Genomic DNA, 15337 nt, shown 5'->3' on the forward strand with positions numbered 1-15337 from the left:
TCTATGGGTTTCAGAGTAATTGAATGATGATTCTGTGTGGGAGGGATTATCAGTCCTGACTCCTTTGACTGCAGTGATAGTTGTTCTAAGCCTCCGAGGTAGTTGAAAGCCAAGTCGATTTTAGCCTAATGCGGCACAGCACGTTGCGATTGTTATCTTCCACGCAATGGATAAGCCACACAAGATGCATGACTAGGAGTAGGTAGGTTATCTTTCATTTGCTGCTGCTGCTTTCTTTTCTTTTCCTTTCTTTTTCCAGCTAATAATCCTTGTACCCAGACAAGGCTGGCGGAAAGGAGAAGTCCCCTTCCCCAGCACCCACAACTTTGAACATGCAACACTTTTATTGTCCATCTGACACATATCAGATTCCTGGACAATGCCAAATCGTCGCGTCCCGTGGAAAAAAGAAGACAAAGAGATTTTGTTTGCTCGTCGCAAGGAGTACGCCCACTTGACCGTGGCAGAATTTACACAGGTCTCTCTCTCTTTCCTTCATCCAAAGAGTGCTCAAACACGCAGAAATATTTACAGCCTTTCCAGAAATTTTACCCAGAGCGCACTGCTAAAGCGATAGGTCAAACCCTTTGGGTAAGCCCCGTTCATTCCTTGCCCCAAAATCCGTCTGTTTTATGGGGTTTGTTGACTATGAACCGTGTAACCAGCTAGCGAGTAAAAGAAAAGGGAGACTTTCGCAAAGTGGCAAAGCTGGGATGAGTGTAGGTCATAACCTTGACTTTGATCTTTGTCAAGATTCTTTTTTTTCTTTTTTTTCTTAACTCGCGATGCTAGCTGGATGCTGTGACTGCTACTACTACTACTCCTCCTTCGACGAACGACGACGACGACGACGACGACGAAGAAGACGAAGTAGACTCTAGCCCAGAAGAGCAAAATGAGGATATTTCATTCATGGGAGAGCGAACTCCCAACAAGGTACCACCTCTCTGTTTGCGACAGTACATTAATAGCGGCTCAACTAACATTTGCATGTTATTGTAGCGTATCAAACGGACCTATTCCACAAGGTCACAGGCATCTCTAGACAAGCCTCAGGATCCACCTATCGTTAGATCTCAATCAAGTGAATATTCACAGCGCTTGGATAATTCTTCGCTGATGTTATCACTGCGAGCTGGTGGAAGGCATAGTACAGAGTATACCAGTCCCTACCAGATTCCACAGACGAACACATTCGATACGAATCCTAGCTTTTCAGCACCCCCTCCAGCTCCTACTCTCTTTGAAGAATTTATCGCGCAAGGACAGACGCAGAACCTTCACCAAGAGGTACAACATGAGAAGGAAAGCGAGCAGCCGCAACCCCAAAATCAAGCGGCACAAGGCACCGTAAAGGAAGAAAACGCCCGCTCACCATCCGAAATCAGAAGGCAATTTGCCCAAGTAAACGCAGCATTATATCCGATCCTGGAGATGGCGTTATCTCGCAGCGAAGCTAGCGATACGGAGAAAGTGCGTATAGAGAGCGAGCTTCTCGCTCTTCAGAAGCAATACGAGTCAATGCAGACAGATAAAGATGGTCAAATCTCCCAGTTGCAGGGAGAAATTGATCGTTACCGGAACGAAAGAGAGAATTGGCTGAATGGACAGAAAGAACAGGAACGCCTGGTGAATGAGAATGCGGACTTGAGAAGTAGGCTCCGTAAGTTGGCATCTGATGCTACGCAGGGACTCTAAGGATTCGAAAATCTGTTTGCTGGATGAATAGTTTAATTGATCTCTTCTTGAACATGACTTGTGATACCACTATGCAATCCATTATGTTTATATTCAATATGAAATATGAGGATAACATGGGGGTGACCAAAAGTTAGGAACGGTTGATGTTTTAGTGTATATGTAAGGCAAGAATAACGCCTAAGCAATGAAAAAGGATTCCTGATCCTCTCTAAACAAAACAAGAGGGCATATCATAGTATATCATGTTGATGTGTCGATGTTGACGTCTAACTAAATACGTAGTGCAGGGTAATTCTTGTTAAGCACCGAGAACTTTACTCTCCTCTAGCTCAAAATCCCCTCTATAAAGTGCCTCCAGGACCTGTTTCCCATCATCTGTCAAAGCCGGTTTCCCAAGGGGAGTAGTTGCATCCGTGAAAAATCTCGGCTTCCACCGTTCATTTGCCGCCTCTCGGTTTGCCGCTTTGGTTCGTTGGCGCTCTTCAATCTCCTGTTTCAGCTTCGTGGCTTGACTGTATTGTTTATCTAGGATGGAGCGAGTTACGCCGGACCAGAATTTGCGGGATTCATTGCCCAGTTGAACTTCCTCGGGAGGGACAACTTTTTCAGCAGGGAATAAAGGGGCTAGATCGATTAGAAGATGTTTTTGCTGTTGCTGGTCTTGCGAGCTAGTGCTGGAGTTGGTACTGGAACCGGAGCCGGAGCCGGAGACAGGACTCGCAAGTGTGAAGTAGACTTGTTCACGCCAGCAACCACTGATGCGAGCCAGCACATCGCTTGATGGCACGTCCTTGACTTTGGTCTTGTTATCGTTGTCCGGGTCGTATTTGAAGATCACCCCCTCAACGCGATTCTGTGCTCGTCCCACCCAACCATCTTCTAAATACTGCAAAATGACTTTGATCCGAGTTTTGGGGCATGTTATATAGCAATTATCTGCGACCGAGATGTAAAGGGAACCGCGCAAAAGACCACTCAGATGGGCCAATGGGTGTGTGAGCTGATATTCTTCGTTGTCCCGTTTTGCAAGAGTCACGAATATGCCGAGATTGTGCTGACCGGGACCAACACGGATACTTGTTCCTGTGAATTTGGCACTTAGCTGGTCGAATCCCCGAGCCGAGACACCGCGCTCTGGGCAGTCGATATAGAAAGCAGACACCGGGGGATGGTGTGATGTTTGCTCTGTAAGAAAGCAGACTTTGGCAGGCCCGTTGTTTTCGTTTGTCGAGCTCGCAGTTTCATTTGTGGTGGTGGGCGGAAGCACTGGTGTTGGTGCGGTATCGACTTCCCAGTAGGCCTGTTGCAAGCCCGTTAGCTGAATACAATAACGGTACATGTTCGCTATAAAGGAATTAGATACCCTAAAAAACTCGCCGAGAGTCGAGTTGTACGGTTTGCACGGCTTGCCTTTGATATATTTCTATCCATTCATAGATTAGCAAGTGAGCCACTCGACAAATAATAAACCAGACACACACATACCAAATCTTTTGTGAACCAGAACCGCAAGACCTCCAGCATACGGCCGAGCTCATCATCGGATGTACCAATACTAGCGAGATGTTCGTTAGCATGCTGTTTTGCGAAGTTTCTCATGCCGAGCTGTTTACCTTGCAAAAGTCTCAGGCCGGTCCAAGTAGTTCCAGTACTCTATTGGCAAGGGTCAGCAGCAATCCACCCGCAAATCACATCCGCAAGTCTGTACCTAAGTTAGGCGTTGGTTCTAGGAGTTGTGCTGGCAGTGAAAATCGCACGGAAGCTATATCTGCAACTCCAACAAATCTATGGTGCCAGGTTAGATCGATCTTATGTGTATCAACTTTTTGGGGGGCGACAAAATCAAAGATGCGCCTGATTTGCAGAGCGGTCGTACTTGCGGAGTATAGATAAGAATGTCTTCAGCTTGGAAGAATCATCGTGACCTTTCTCGGCGACAACAGCTTTGGAGTCCGGATTGCCACTCATGCTGGTTGTATTTCGGCGATTCTTGCAGCGTGCGTGCGCAGGATCGAAATCGTTTCGCAATACCACTCTGCTGGACTGGGTGTCAGTACGATGGAGATAACGATATGTAGCGATAGCGATAAAGACGTTGCGAACTGCGGGATACGCACACGTTGGAAGAACAAGGTAGAGAGCGACTTGAGTTACCAGCCCGATAGTTGACTTGACAGGAGGACGAGAATGCTGGAAGCAGCAGCTGGCTTTGTGGAGTTCTGTCTCTGAGCGGTGAGGTGCGAAAGAAGCTGTGTTCTCGCCTTCGGCCCAGAAATATTAATACGGGTCAAGCACGGTCGATCGATGGCGCTCACTCACGGACTCTTGCACGCACACACTACTTTGCAGAAGCACAAGGTACGCAGGCAGATTCGTCGTCGACTAGGCCCGTGAAGGGAGCGCACGGCGAGGGAATCGACGTCGAAGCCATCTGCGGTCGTTATTTATCGTGGATGAACTTGGCAGGTGGCGGGCGATAAGCACCGGCGACGGCTGTACAGCGCGCCCAAGCCAATCAGCTCTGCACGAGGCGCCTTACTACGACAATACTTACTGTATGGCATATTCACTCTGTTCTATTCATGTTTCTATACTTATATATACTTATATATACGGATCTGCCGCCTCAGCCGGCCTCGCCAAAGTCGTAATGCCCCGTCTTCGATGCATGCTCTGTTGCTCCCTTCTCTCCAATGAACAGCCCGCCACACGTATTACAGCGGATCTGGAACGTCGCCGTGTTTGTGTAATAGTGTCTTTTCTGGAGCGTGCGACACAGCTCGAGCGCCTTCTCGAGGATGACCGGGTCTGCCGCGTCGAATATGCGCGTGTCAAAGTCCGGCGGCGCGTATGCATGGGCGAATGGAGGATCCGATGGGGACAAGGCAATCATATCGTAATGTATTCCAGAGTAGACGACAAAGCAGCGCGTAGCCTGCCCTTCATTGAAATGATCCACCCGCAGTGTCTGCACGTCGATCGAACAGATTTCAACCCCAAAGTGCTTGCTGAGGATGTCGAGTTCTATAGCGCCACCCCAGGCATCTTCACTCTGAATCCATCGGCAGTAATCGTCTGCTCTCTTGTCAAGCACCACGTCGCTGTAGACCTCGGGCTGTGCTTGGATGGTCTGGGCCACGATCGAGCGTAATTCCGTCATTGTATCCATTCCTCCTATGACCGCAGCACCAACTGCTCGAAAAAGGCACGAATTATCGTCCGCCATGATGCGCAGCACCACAGTTCCTGCGTGTTCGGGGGATGGTACTTCCGGTGGTTCAGTATCGGCTTCCGTTGTACCGTGTAACGGGGTTGCAGTTGACTGTGAAGCAGATGAAGCAGGACCTTTCGAGTAGTCTTGCGAAGGTGCTGGCTTTGGTGCAACATCAGTGGTTTTCCCTGCAGAGTCGCCTTCTTCTTCTTGTTGTTGTTGTTGCTTACTATTGATGATCAACTGTTCCCCGTTCAGATTCACGCCTACATCGGTAATCTTTTGTGCGGGGTCGTATCCCTCGATCCGAAGGGTTTGTAAATTCGGGTAGCCATATTTGATCTCAAAAGCAGCAAGTCCAGTGGTATCTTTGACGAGATTTATAAACTCGGCCACGGTGGTGCTTGGCTCAAGCGTGATAGTGCTCTGTCCGGCGGGGCCCCGGACTCTCACTCGCATTTTCCGATCAAGATGGTGGACTGAACAAATTATTCGCAGGAATTTAAGGTGGCCAGGGTTGGGCGTGAAAGATGAAGGCCTTCCCCTTTGAAAGTAGGTGAACTGGAATGCAGGATGATGCCCGAAGCTGGAGGGGCAGGCCCGTTGACTATATGAGACAGAGTAACTAGTCGGGGGTGGCGGATAATAGCCAATAGCTGACTGACACCCTATGATATAGTTGAAAGATTAGCTCTCTAGAATAAAAGTAAAGAGAGTAGACACGAAGGTTGAACTATATGAAGGAGTATGGACGTCTCATTTTCTAAGCAATGCTATGTATTCTGGCGCTATTCCCGTTTGGGAGCACAGCTTAATCGCGGCGCTAAATTCCTTCCGTCGCGACGAGACCCTTCGTGCCTTCCTCTGCGAATTGCAGCTCTCAACATCGACCCAACAACAACTAAAGCATTCGCGACAGCTGAGCTTCTGACTTTGTAGTGTGTCACTCGTCTGAGATTGTGGACTGGGCTGGCGCACGAGAATTCGCGATCATGTCGGGAGAGGCGCCCGAGGCGCAAGCTGCGAGAACCGAAGCCGAGGAGCCTGTCCAGTCGATCGAAAAGGACGGCGAAGGCAGGGAAAATGAGAGCGATGGAAGGACACCAGGCGCGGCCAATGCTACAGCAGCTACTCAAGCAACCAGCCAAGTCACTGGCGAGCAATGGAGGTCCATGATGGATGTTGTCATGGCAATCTATGATATCCGCGAAGAAGAGTTGGTCCTACTCTTATCTCTATATCTCGCTGTAATTGGGAGTTGGGAAAGCTAACCAAGTACTTTGCAGTGGCCATGACCCGTCGAGACTCTTCCATCGCAGTGTCAACAAACGACATGTGCCCGACTATTACGATATCATTAAAGAACCCATGGCGCTGAGCATCCTGAAGCAAAAGATTAACAAGCGCGAGTATAACAGTTTCGAACAGTTTGTCCGAGACTGTGCATTGGTAGGCGCATCTATTTTGGTCTAATTCGTACTGTTGAGTTTTACTAATAGTTCGACTAGATCACACACAATGCGCAGACTTACAACAGACCCGAATCGCAAGCTTACAAGGATGCGCTTGTGATCAAGGTAATTATTTGCCAAGCTTATGTCGGTGTGCGAAACAGAATCTGACCGGGTGTCGCGTACTTAGGACGCTTTCATTGCGGAGTTCAAAAAATTAATAGACAGCGGAATCATCACAGCCGAAGTAGCGGAGATGCCAGATCTAGGCGAAATCCCGGAAGCTGATCCTTTGCCCCTTGAGGACGAAGAGGATGATGACGATGACGATGAAGACGACGAAGATGACGATTCTGATGATGGACAGCGAAGACGAAGACGCGGTCCACGATCGGGAAGGAAAGACGATTTGCAGAATCTGAATGATCCCGACGCTCGGAAGAAAAGAGGCCGACCTCCTCGTGTCGACACACCGATGGAAGCCAGAATCAAGGCTGTCTTGAAGGGCCTACGAAAGTTCAAAGATCCTAGCGGTCAGCTCAAAGTACGCCACTTTGAGAGATTGCCAGATAAAGCAATGTATCCGGACTATTTCATGGAGATCAGGGAGCCGATGGCAATCGACCTTATCAAACGAAAGTCAAAACGAAAGAAGTTCCACTCGGTGGATCACTTCATGCGAGATGTTGACTTGATGTTCAACAATGCCAAATCATACAACGAACCGAACAGTCAAATCTTCAAGGATGCCGTGGACCTCCAAGTGGAGGCGCACAAATTGGCCGAACAGGAGAAAAGGAAGCCTGATAGTGAATACTTAATGGAGGATGGTCGCTTGCCTTTGCCAGCAGGCATCGAATACAAAGGAGAGCTTTGGAAGGTGGGCGATTGGGTGCATATCCAAAACCCGAACGATGTGACAAAACCAATCGTCGCTCAGATTTACCGAACATGGCAAGATTCTGAAGGCGAAAAGTGGGTTAATGCTTGCTGGTACTATCGACCTGAGCAAACAGTGCATCATTTTGAAAAGCATTTCTTCCCCAATGAAGTTGTCAAGACAGGTCAATATCGTGACCACCGCATTGACGAAGTCGTCGACCGTTGCTTCGTCATGTTCTTCACTCGGTATAATCGAGGCCGGCCACGAGGCTTCCCGCCTGACAAAGATGTGTATGTGTGCGAGGCGCGCTATAACGAAGAAAAACATAAATTAAATAAAATCAAAACCTGGGCCAGCTGTTTGCCAGACGAGGTCCGCGAGAAGGACTACGAGATGGATCTCTTTGATGTACCGCGGCGCATCAAGAAAATACCGAGCCCCATCAAACATCTCTTACCTGCCGATGCCAAAGAGACGGATGATGTACCTAAGCCTACGTGGGGGGCAGAGAAAGCACCCCCCTTGGTAGGCGCAGTGCATCGGCGTCCGCGAGATGAAAATGTGAGTTACAGAGTGTGCTTCTGACGGTTAAACCAAAAAAAATTTTGGAATGAATATTGACTAGGCATAGGAATCACCACCTCCAGAGCCCACGCCATCGCCCCCTCCCCAACCCATGATGCATCAACCAGGCCTTGTCGCTACCCTACCTCAACAGCCCCCCATATCACGACCGCCAACTCGACAAGACGGTCTTAGTGAAAGCGCATTAGGGGCTGTCAGTAACGTTGCGCCCGTGAGGTCACCGGCGGTTGGAACATCGCTTCCGACGATACCAAACCTTCCTAGTAGTATTCCGGCGCAGCCATATCAACCCCAGGCAATACCCAGTCCTGCGGCTTATTACCAACCTTTACAAGCACGCACCGGGAGCTTTTCTGCGCCGTCAACACACCCAAGCACATATCAGCCTCCACCAGTACAGGCGGCGCAGTCCCCTTATCCGACAACACAGGCCTCGCCGTACGCAGCACCGAGCCGCTTTCCACCTAATTTACCGCCAGCACCTCCATACAATCCCAATGCACCGCGACCTATCGAGGTGTTCCATCTGAGTGACATTGCGAATGCAGCAATTCCGACAGAAGTGCGGTCTCAATTCCATTGCGACGATCATGGGCGGGTCTTGTTCTTCTCGACTCCGCCAATGGACATGGTGTCTACGGAGAAGAAGCAACTAGGTCATTCGCTGAAGTATCTGGCCGCTAAAGCAGCGAAAGAGGAAAAACGCAAACGGCGACAAGAAGAAGAAAGCGAACAGCGCATGTCGTTGGATAATGATGATGATGAACAGAGAACAACAAAACGCACTCGCCTCGAAGAAGAAGAAATCGACCCTTCGCGAGTGCGCAAACTAGTGGAGAAGACACTGGCACTTGTCGCGAATGATATCTCCGCTGGTACCGATGGGCTTTACAGGACACTTTATGGGGACAACAAAGAACTCGCGACAGAGATACAAACAGCAGATCGCAAACAGCACGAACAAAACATTCAAGCTCATATACTTGCTCAAAGGACGGTCGACGAAATAAATGCCCAGACGATTGACGATTTGGCGCCAAGGGTTAGTGATCTTAAGCGTGGAGGAGTCTACTTGGAGGATGTTAATTAATATTTCGGTCTCTTCTTCTCTGATGTAACAATAGAAGTCACTATCTAGGTATTGGGTCTCCTTAGTGTTAAGAGTAGGAAGCTTTGGCTAGGGCAGAATTACTTAATGATGAGCGCGTGTTTTGCCTCTTTCCTTATCTTATCCACCCCGCCTCCGCCTCTCCCCAGCGCTCGCTCTCTCTCCTCTCTCTTCTCTTTGAAGATCTTATGATAACTATCAAAAAAAAAAAAAGAAAAAAAAAAAAAAAAACCTCTGAACAACAAACAATACAAAGCTGCTTGTACCACGTGCAATACGCGCTCTCCTCACAATTCACTGTGGCTTTCGGTCGGTTCTTCAAGAGGCACTTCAGCATGGCCTGGTTCTGTTCAGGCACGAGCAACACCGAGCTCATCGAGAATCTGTACAGTGCAGGCCTCATCAAGAATGCACGAGTGAAAGAGGCAATGCTTGGTGTGAGCATCACCATACCCCCATGCTAATTTCAATTCAACTTCTGCATTTGTTATGACTGCTATACTTGTTTTTGAGGTTTGCCTTGTAAGACATATCGCATCGGCCATGCTAACAAACAGGTATCTTGCTTTTCACAATCTTATTTGTCAAGGTCGATCGAGGTCATTATGCTCCGTCTAGTCCATACTCTGACTCACCTCAAGCCATCGGCTACGGTGCAACAATCTCCGCGCCTCACATGCACGGCCATGCCTGCGAATACCTGATTGACTACCTGCATCCTGGCTCGCGCGTGCTAGACATTGGGTCTGGATCCGGATACTTGACGCACGTCATAGCCAACCTAATAACAGACCGGTCTTCGCCGCCAACGGATGCTGACGGTCACGTAATCGGCATTGAGCATATACCAGAACTGGTTGATCTGGCGCGAAAGAACATGGGTAAGTCGGAGGATGGGCGAGGGTTTTTGTCTTCGGGCAAAGTGCAGTTCATTACTGGAGACGGTCGTCAGGGTTGGAAAGAAGGCGGTCCGTACGATGCTATTCATGTAGGCGCTGCGGCTGCAAAATTGCATTCGGCCCTCGTTGACCAGTTACGGGCTCCCGGTCGAATGTTTATTCCTGTCGAAAGCGAGACCCCCGAAGGTGGTCTGAGTCGCTTAGGAGTGGGCAATGGGCAATATATATGGGTCGTGGATAAGAAAGCCGATGGTTCAGTTCAGAAGGAGAAAGTTTTCGCAGTCAGCTACGTACCGCTCACAGATGCACCACCCGGCTGAAGGGTTCAACTCGTATGATAGATGATCAACCAAAAAAAAAAAAAAAAAAAAAAAAAAAAAAAAAAAGAAAAAAGAGAGAGGGAAGAAAAAGGAAAAAGAATGAAAAGGTAAAAAAAAAAAACAAAACGTAACAACAGATAGTGCTATTAAATGAATTTTCACCGTCGTATATAACCTAAAAATGAGGGACTGTTCTCTTCTAAACACAAGCTAGCAACAAAATCGTTTTATGAAATTGTCTAGATAATATATCGACTAAAACCCTGGGAAATTAAACGACTGGCCTGAGAATTTAAAGTGGGAGTTACCCCCCTGTTGGAAGAAGAATTGTTGACCACCACCACCACCTCCTCCTCCTCGTCCAGCACCAAATGGATGACCGTGGAATGGATTACCACCTCTTTGAGACTCGGGATCATTCGGATCATCGCCACTATCATAGCGAGCTCTCAGCTCCGGATCCGAAAGGACCTCATATGCCTCGTTGATTGCCGCCATCTTCTTCTCGGCATCTTCCTTAGAGACGCCTTGCGCCATGGATTTATCAGGATGATGAAGCTTAGTGAGCTGTCGGTAAGCCCGTTTGATTGTCCGATCGTCGGCGTCGCGACTAACTTCGAGAACTTTGTAGTAGTCCTTTTGCTTTGACCTCTTTAATAGGACCTGAGCCTTTTGTAGCAATTCCTGCACTTCTCTTGAACCCTGGTGATGGTCTCTGGCGACTTGTAATGTTTGGATGGCCTGCTCAAACTGGTCTTCATCGATTTGAGACTGGGCTTGATATAACAGTGCATGCAGGGAATGTGGTTTTAATCGTAAAGTATCGGCACAGTAGCTCTTCGCTTTTTTCGAGTTCATCTGGCGGGTGTCTCCAGTTAATACAAATAAACAATGTCAATCCAGTCCCAAAACCCGAAGTGTACTCACAGCTCTATATACTTCACAAGTAGTCTCGATTAAAGACGTGTATAACTCATCAGGCGCATTAGGGTGAATGAATCCTGCTTCACGAGCCTCTTTCACTTCTTCCTCGACATCACTAATCATGCCGCTCTCGTCGGCGGTTCCCACTAAAAGGTTGATGGCGTTGGTAAATTTCCGTTTCTCCATGAATTCTTTTAGTCGGTCAAGACTCTTAACATGCTGCTTTTCTGTACGGAAGAGCCGACTGCACGACTTGGAGTCTGGATCTGAGTGAAGGCATTTCCGGATCTGCGCAATGGCGCGTTCAGTATCACCCAATGCGTAGAACAGTGTCGATGATATTTGCAAGTGAGGCTCGACAGAACCAGGAGAAATTTGTAGTATATGCGCCAGATCACCAAGGGCTTCCTGGATGTCGCCCTTCTCGAACCGGCAATGCGAACGAGTTCGTCGGAGACTGAGCGCCGCGTTTGCCTTCATAATAGCCACAGTAGCCTGCGAGACACACGTTTCCCAGTCACCTTTTGCCTCTGCCTGTTGCGCCACTTTTTCGGCAGCTTGCGCCTCCTCAAGCTCCGCGTAATCTGGGGATGATTTCTTGCCGGCTTTGGCAAGATCGTCTTTTGCTCCCGTCCAATCCGCGGTTTTGGCTTTGATTCTAGAACGCTGCAACAAGGCACCGTCAAAGTCTGGCTTTAGCTCCAGCACCCGGTTGAAATCATCGACCGCCTGCGTGTCCCGCCCCAGGGATAGATATGTAGCGCCTCGTTGGAAGATGGTCAAGTAATTCGTTGGGTCTCGAGCGACCGCGGCGTCAAAATAGGCCAGGGCATCGCGCGGAGAGCCAGTCGCAAGATGCGATTTCGCCGAGGAGATCAGCGATGCCACCGGTACGTCTGCGGGAATGTCTGCTTGTAGGGAAGAACCGGCGGCCGCGCATGCCAGCAGAATGGCAAATTGCTTGGTGGGCAGAAGCATCTTGTATTTTCGTGTTCGTATCTGTATATGTATAAGTGCTAGGGAGGTGGCAGCGACCGATCGGACCCTGATGAGCACACTCTTCACATTATCATCATCGTCATCATCACCACCGTTGTTGTTGTTTCAGGACAAGTTGTTGCAACGATGCTTTATTGGATACGTGTAATTATGCGTACCGCCCTGCGTATCATTGGCCCGCGATAAGATCGGGTTATCACGTGCCAGGAGTTGCAATACATATGATTGGCTGAGCTGCCCAGTGGGTCCATTATGCTCTAACAGGCAGTCGAAACGGTAATTACGGTATATCTCGACTGTCCCAACACTAGCAGCAAACACGTAGATATGTTCTTCAGGAGCTTTTCGATATGCACAAGATGTCTGCGAAACTCAGTTGGGCTTCTAGAAGGCCGCTCTCCCATGCTACAAAAGCGGTTTCAGTCTTCAGGTATGTGTTTGTTCTTTCTCGCTTTTGCGCTCTAGTTATAGAGAAAAGAAAGAAAAAACCCTCCTTCCAAGAGCTGACATCCTCACTGCAATAGCTTCTAGTTTGTCCAATGCGTTGCTCAATCGAGCTCGATCAATTGCACAGGAACATGACAAACTCAGTCAACTCCTCGGGGAGTCCTTCGATTCCAAAGTCGCAAAGCGCATGGGCGAACTGGCACCCGTCGCCCAAGCTGTGAAAGATTGGGACAAAACACAGGAAGTGGGTTCTAGTCCATAATCTTGCCCTGTTCTAATGGAAAACATGGAACTGACTGCTTGGTTTTCCTTTCGGTATGCAGGCCATTACAGAATTGAATCTACTCATTGGAGATCCCGAAACTGACTCCGAATTGAGATCGCTCGCTATCGAAGACCTGGAACAGACCCAAACGCAGCTTCCAGTTGTATCCGAGCAACTCAAAACTTCCTTGATTCCACGGCATCCTTTTGCAGGTCTCCCGTGCCTTCTCGAGATTAGACCGGGCGCAGGCGGCGATGAAGCTGGACTTTTCGCCTACGACCTGCTAAGGATGTACCTATCGTTCTGCGCGCGGCGGGGACTGCGCACATCGATTGTGAAGCAAGACATGGAAGAAACTACAGCAAATGACCGCATCACGGAGGCAGTAGTCGAAATCGAAACACCAGGCAGCTATGAAATTTTAAGGTCTGAAATCGGTGTGCACAGAGTTCAAAGAGTGCCTGCTACAGAGACCAAGGGGCGCACACACACCAGCGCAGTCAGTGTGATGATACTACCCAGTTTCCCGGAAACGGGGTCAGGAGGCGGCGACGAGGCTCTAAATTTCGAAGATCCGAATAGCGACTACTACGTTAACCCGCAAGAAGTGCGATCCGAGAAGATGCGTGCCAGTGGTGCTGGCGGTCAACACGTCAACAAAACCGAGTCTGCAATTCGATTAACTCATCTTCCAACAGGCCTCACAGTCTCCATGCAAGACTCAAGGTCTCAGCATGCAAATCGCAAAAAGGCATGGCAGCTCTTGCGCGCGAAACTCGCCGAAAGGAGACGAGAAGCTCGCGAGGAAGAGATGGTCCAACTTCGAAGGGGCGCCATGGGCGGTGTTGCAAGAATGGGCCGCGGTGATAAAGTCCGCACTTACAACTTCAGTCAGAGCCGATGTACAGATCATCGCAGCGGCACCACCGTACATGACCTCGACAGCGTTCTTGATGGTGGGCATGGACTGGAGACCGTCATGGACAGCGTCCGCACATGGCTTGTTGACCGTGATATAGAGCTGATGATGGTAGATCAAGGAGAAAAACTATAAAAAGTACTACTACTACTACTACTACTACTACTACTACTACTACTTGAGAACCACGCCAGAGGTGAAATCATCTTCTTTTTGTATATTAGATGTACAATATTACTTTTATCTCTTGTGATTGCTTGTTCCTTTGTGAATATCTAGCGGATTAAGACCAATTGCTACAAAACACCTCGGTAAGGCTTCAAATCTTGCGTTTTGGTATTGTAATTTTTTATTCTTCAAATGTATTTTCGTTCCGGGTCCACTGTATCCAAGGCTTCCATCGTTTTCTCGTACCTTTTGATTTGCAATTCATTGTTAGCATCGTAACCATTCATCAAGCTATATAGTAAATGTCATGATTAGGGGTCAACACAAACATTGTGAAAACGATTCCTCCACTGAGAATCAAGCGCGCAAGACGTGGCAGAGCTCCAGACCAGAGAGTGAAGACTCCTTCATTCTTCACTATCTTTGCAGCACAGACAAAGCTGTTTTTATAGTTCTTGCTTGCTTCCAGGGATTGCATTCTATCGTCTTGTCAGATCTGACAGAATAATACCATGAGCCAAATTGAAAAGCGCAGTTTGACATACCTTGTCTTTATCGTGTCAAGCGGTTGCGTTGCATATCTAGTCATATGTGTAGATGGTAAGCAGACTCAAACTTTGAAAACTGTTTATAAGAGCACCTCTCATGCTTACACTGTGATCAACCCGGCAACGCCTCCAATGGCAAAAGTGCTAGCGGTACCCAGCTTCTCGCCGGGTGCGACATAGCCCTGCGCAAACTGCTTCAAGGTAGTATAACTTGAGAACCTGACAGCCGAGTTCGCGGCCTGGCGTGCGGTAGTGGGCACAAGTCCCTGGAAGAATCCCCGGATACCACGTTCTTGGGCAATGATTTTGCTTCCATGGAGGAACCCGTGCATTCGCGGGTTGGCGGCTTTGCGGTCGTCGATACTATTGAATCGCATACAGTTAGCCATGGAAACAGAGTTTCTTTATCACAATCTTTAGAAGAACATTCAAATCCTCACAGCTGGGTTTTTATGCTCTCAAACGGCGTCACGGCAAGGATAGACTCTGTAAAACCAGCTCCGAAGCCCGCAATAACGGTCATAGGGCCAGAGATATGGCCATTTTCATCCTGAAGTAGGGCCTTGAATTTATCGAACGCCACGAATCCTATTCATATGACATATGTGTAAAACGTTAGACCCTCTTCTTGGCTTTCCTCGCCCACAACGAATTCACAGGCGAGTGGACTCTTACGTATTCCGGCCTTCAAGGAATTGCCGATAATCAATGTCGTACATCCAGCATACCACTGAGCACCAAACGGCGGCCAAGGAAGCTTCTTGCCATCAGGCAATCGGCGGTTGAGCTGAGTGCGTGTCTTTGCAACTAGGGGTCGGCGCTTGGGATCAGCATGGCGATATCATTCACAGTATCTCGGTCCATTTGTTGTAGGTTCAGGCGAAGGAAGAGAAAGGGAACGTGGGGGGG

General features: G+C 48.6%; 7 protein-coding genes across 7 annotated transcripts in view, besides 3 other annotated features; 3 read left to right on the plus strand and 4 right to left on the minus strand.

Moving 5' to 3' along the window:
- Positions 1-379: 379 nt before the first annotated feature.
- On the plus strand, positions 380-1698 carry UA08_02085 (hypothetical protein; the record flags this gene model as incomplete). The annotated part of the gene is made up of 5 exons (XM_020261820.1): positions 380-478; positions 535-591; positions 666-719; positions 793-936; positions 1003-1698. 5 exons carry the CDS (start codon positions 380-382, stop codon positions 1696-1698), a joined length of 1050 nt encoding a protein of 349 aa, XP_020123058.1.
- Positions 1699-1999: 301 nt separating this feature from the next.
- UA08_02086 (hypothetical protein) lies at positions 2000-3669 on the minus strand (the record flags this gene model as incomplete). Its single annotated transcript, XM_020261821.1, has 6 exons — positions 2000-3019; positions 3065-3124; positions 3187-3256; positions 3315-3354; positions 3410-3486; positions 3578-3669. The coding sequence occupies 6 exons, from the start codon at positions 3667-3669 to the stop codon at positions 2000-2002; spliced, it is 1359 nt and encodes a 452-aa protein (XP_020123057.1).
- Positions 3670-4327: 658 nt separating this feature from the next.
- Positions 4328-5371, minus strand: UA08_02087 (hypothetical protein; the record flags this gene model as incomplete). Its single annotated transcript, XM_020261822.1, has 1 exon — positions 4328-5371. The coding sequence occupies one exon, from the start codon at positions 5369-5371 to the stop codon at positions 4328-4330; it is 1044 nt and encodes a 347-aa protein (XP_020123056.1).
- A 533-nt stretch (positions 5372-5904) lies between these two features.
- UA08_02088 (hypothetical protein) lies at positions 5905-10158 on the plus strand (the record flags this gene model as incomplete). Its single annotated transcript, XM_020261823.1, has 10 exons — positions 5905-6128; positions 6199-6361; positions 6421-6489; positions 6857-7536; positions 7603-7807; positions 7878-8873; positions 8956-8969; positions 9196-9374; positions 9453-9461; positions 9497-10158. 10 exons carry the CDS (start codon positions 5905-5907, stop codon positions 10156-10158), a joined length of 3201 nt encoding a protein of 1066 aa, XP_020123055.1.
- Positions 6665-6744: a repeat region (Identified by RepeatMasker using a combination of RepBase library and repeat library created with RepeatScout).
- Positions 6745-6785: a repeat region (Identified by RepeatMasker using a combination of RepBase library and repeat library created with RepeatScout).
- Positions 10159-10413: 255 nt separating the features above from the next.
- Positions 10414-12060, minus strand: UA08_02089 (hypothetical protein; the record flags this gene model as incomplete). Its single annotated transcript, XM_020261825.1, has 2 exons — positions 10414-11016; positions 11086-12060. 2 exons carry the CDS (start codon positions 12058-12060, stop codon positions 10414-10416), a joined length of 1578 nt encoding a protein of 525 aa, XP_020123054.1.
- Positions 12061-12440: 380 nt separating this feature from the next.
- UA08_02090 (hypothetical protein) lies at positions 12441-13847 on the plus strand (the record flags this gene model as incomplete). Its single annotated transcript, XM_020261826.1, has 3 exons — positions 12441-12511; positions 12613-12772; positions 12852-13847. 3 exons carry the CDS (start codon positions 12441-12443, stop codon positions 13845-13847), a joined length of 1227 nt encoding a protein of 408 aa, XP_020123518.1.
- A 4-nt stretch (positions 13848-13851) lies between these two features.
- Positions 13852-13891: a repeat region (Identified by RepeatMasker using a combination of RepBase library and repeat library created with RepeatScout).
- A 177-nt stretch (positions 13892-14068) lies between these two features.
- Positions 14069-15337, minus strand: part of UA08_02091 (putative mitochondrial carrier) — a gene marked incomplete at both ends in the record, with an annotated part of 1584 nt that continues 315 nt past the window's right edge. Inside the window, 6 exons of the mRNA XM_020261827.1 lie at positions 14069-14171; positions 14210-14359; positions 14426-14461; positions 14534-14791; positions 14869-15016; positions 15104-15235. Coding sequence (XP_020123519.1) covers positions 14069-14171; positions 14210-14359; positions 14426-14461; positions 14534-14791; positions 14869-15016; positions 15104-15235 — 827 coding nt within the window. The remainder of the gene's footprint in view (positions 14172-14209; positions 14360-14425; positions 14462-14533; positions 14792-14868; positions 15017-15103; positions 15236-15337) is intronic.

This window comes from Talaromyces atroroseus (assembly GCF_001907595.1).
Source record: "Talaromyces atroroseus strain IBT 11181 chromosome Unknown scaffold_1, whole genome shotgun sequence".
Classification (NCBI taxonomy): Eukaryota; Fungi; Ascomycota; class Eurotiomycetes; order Eurotiales; family Trichocomaceae; genus Talaromyces; species Talaromyces atroroseus.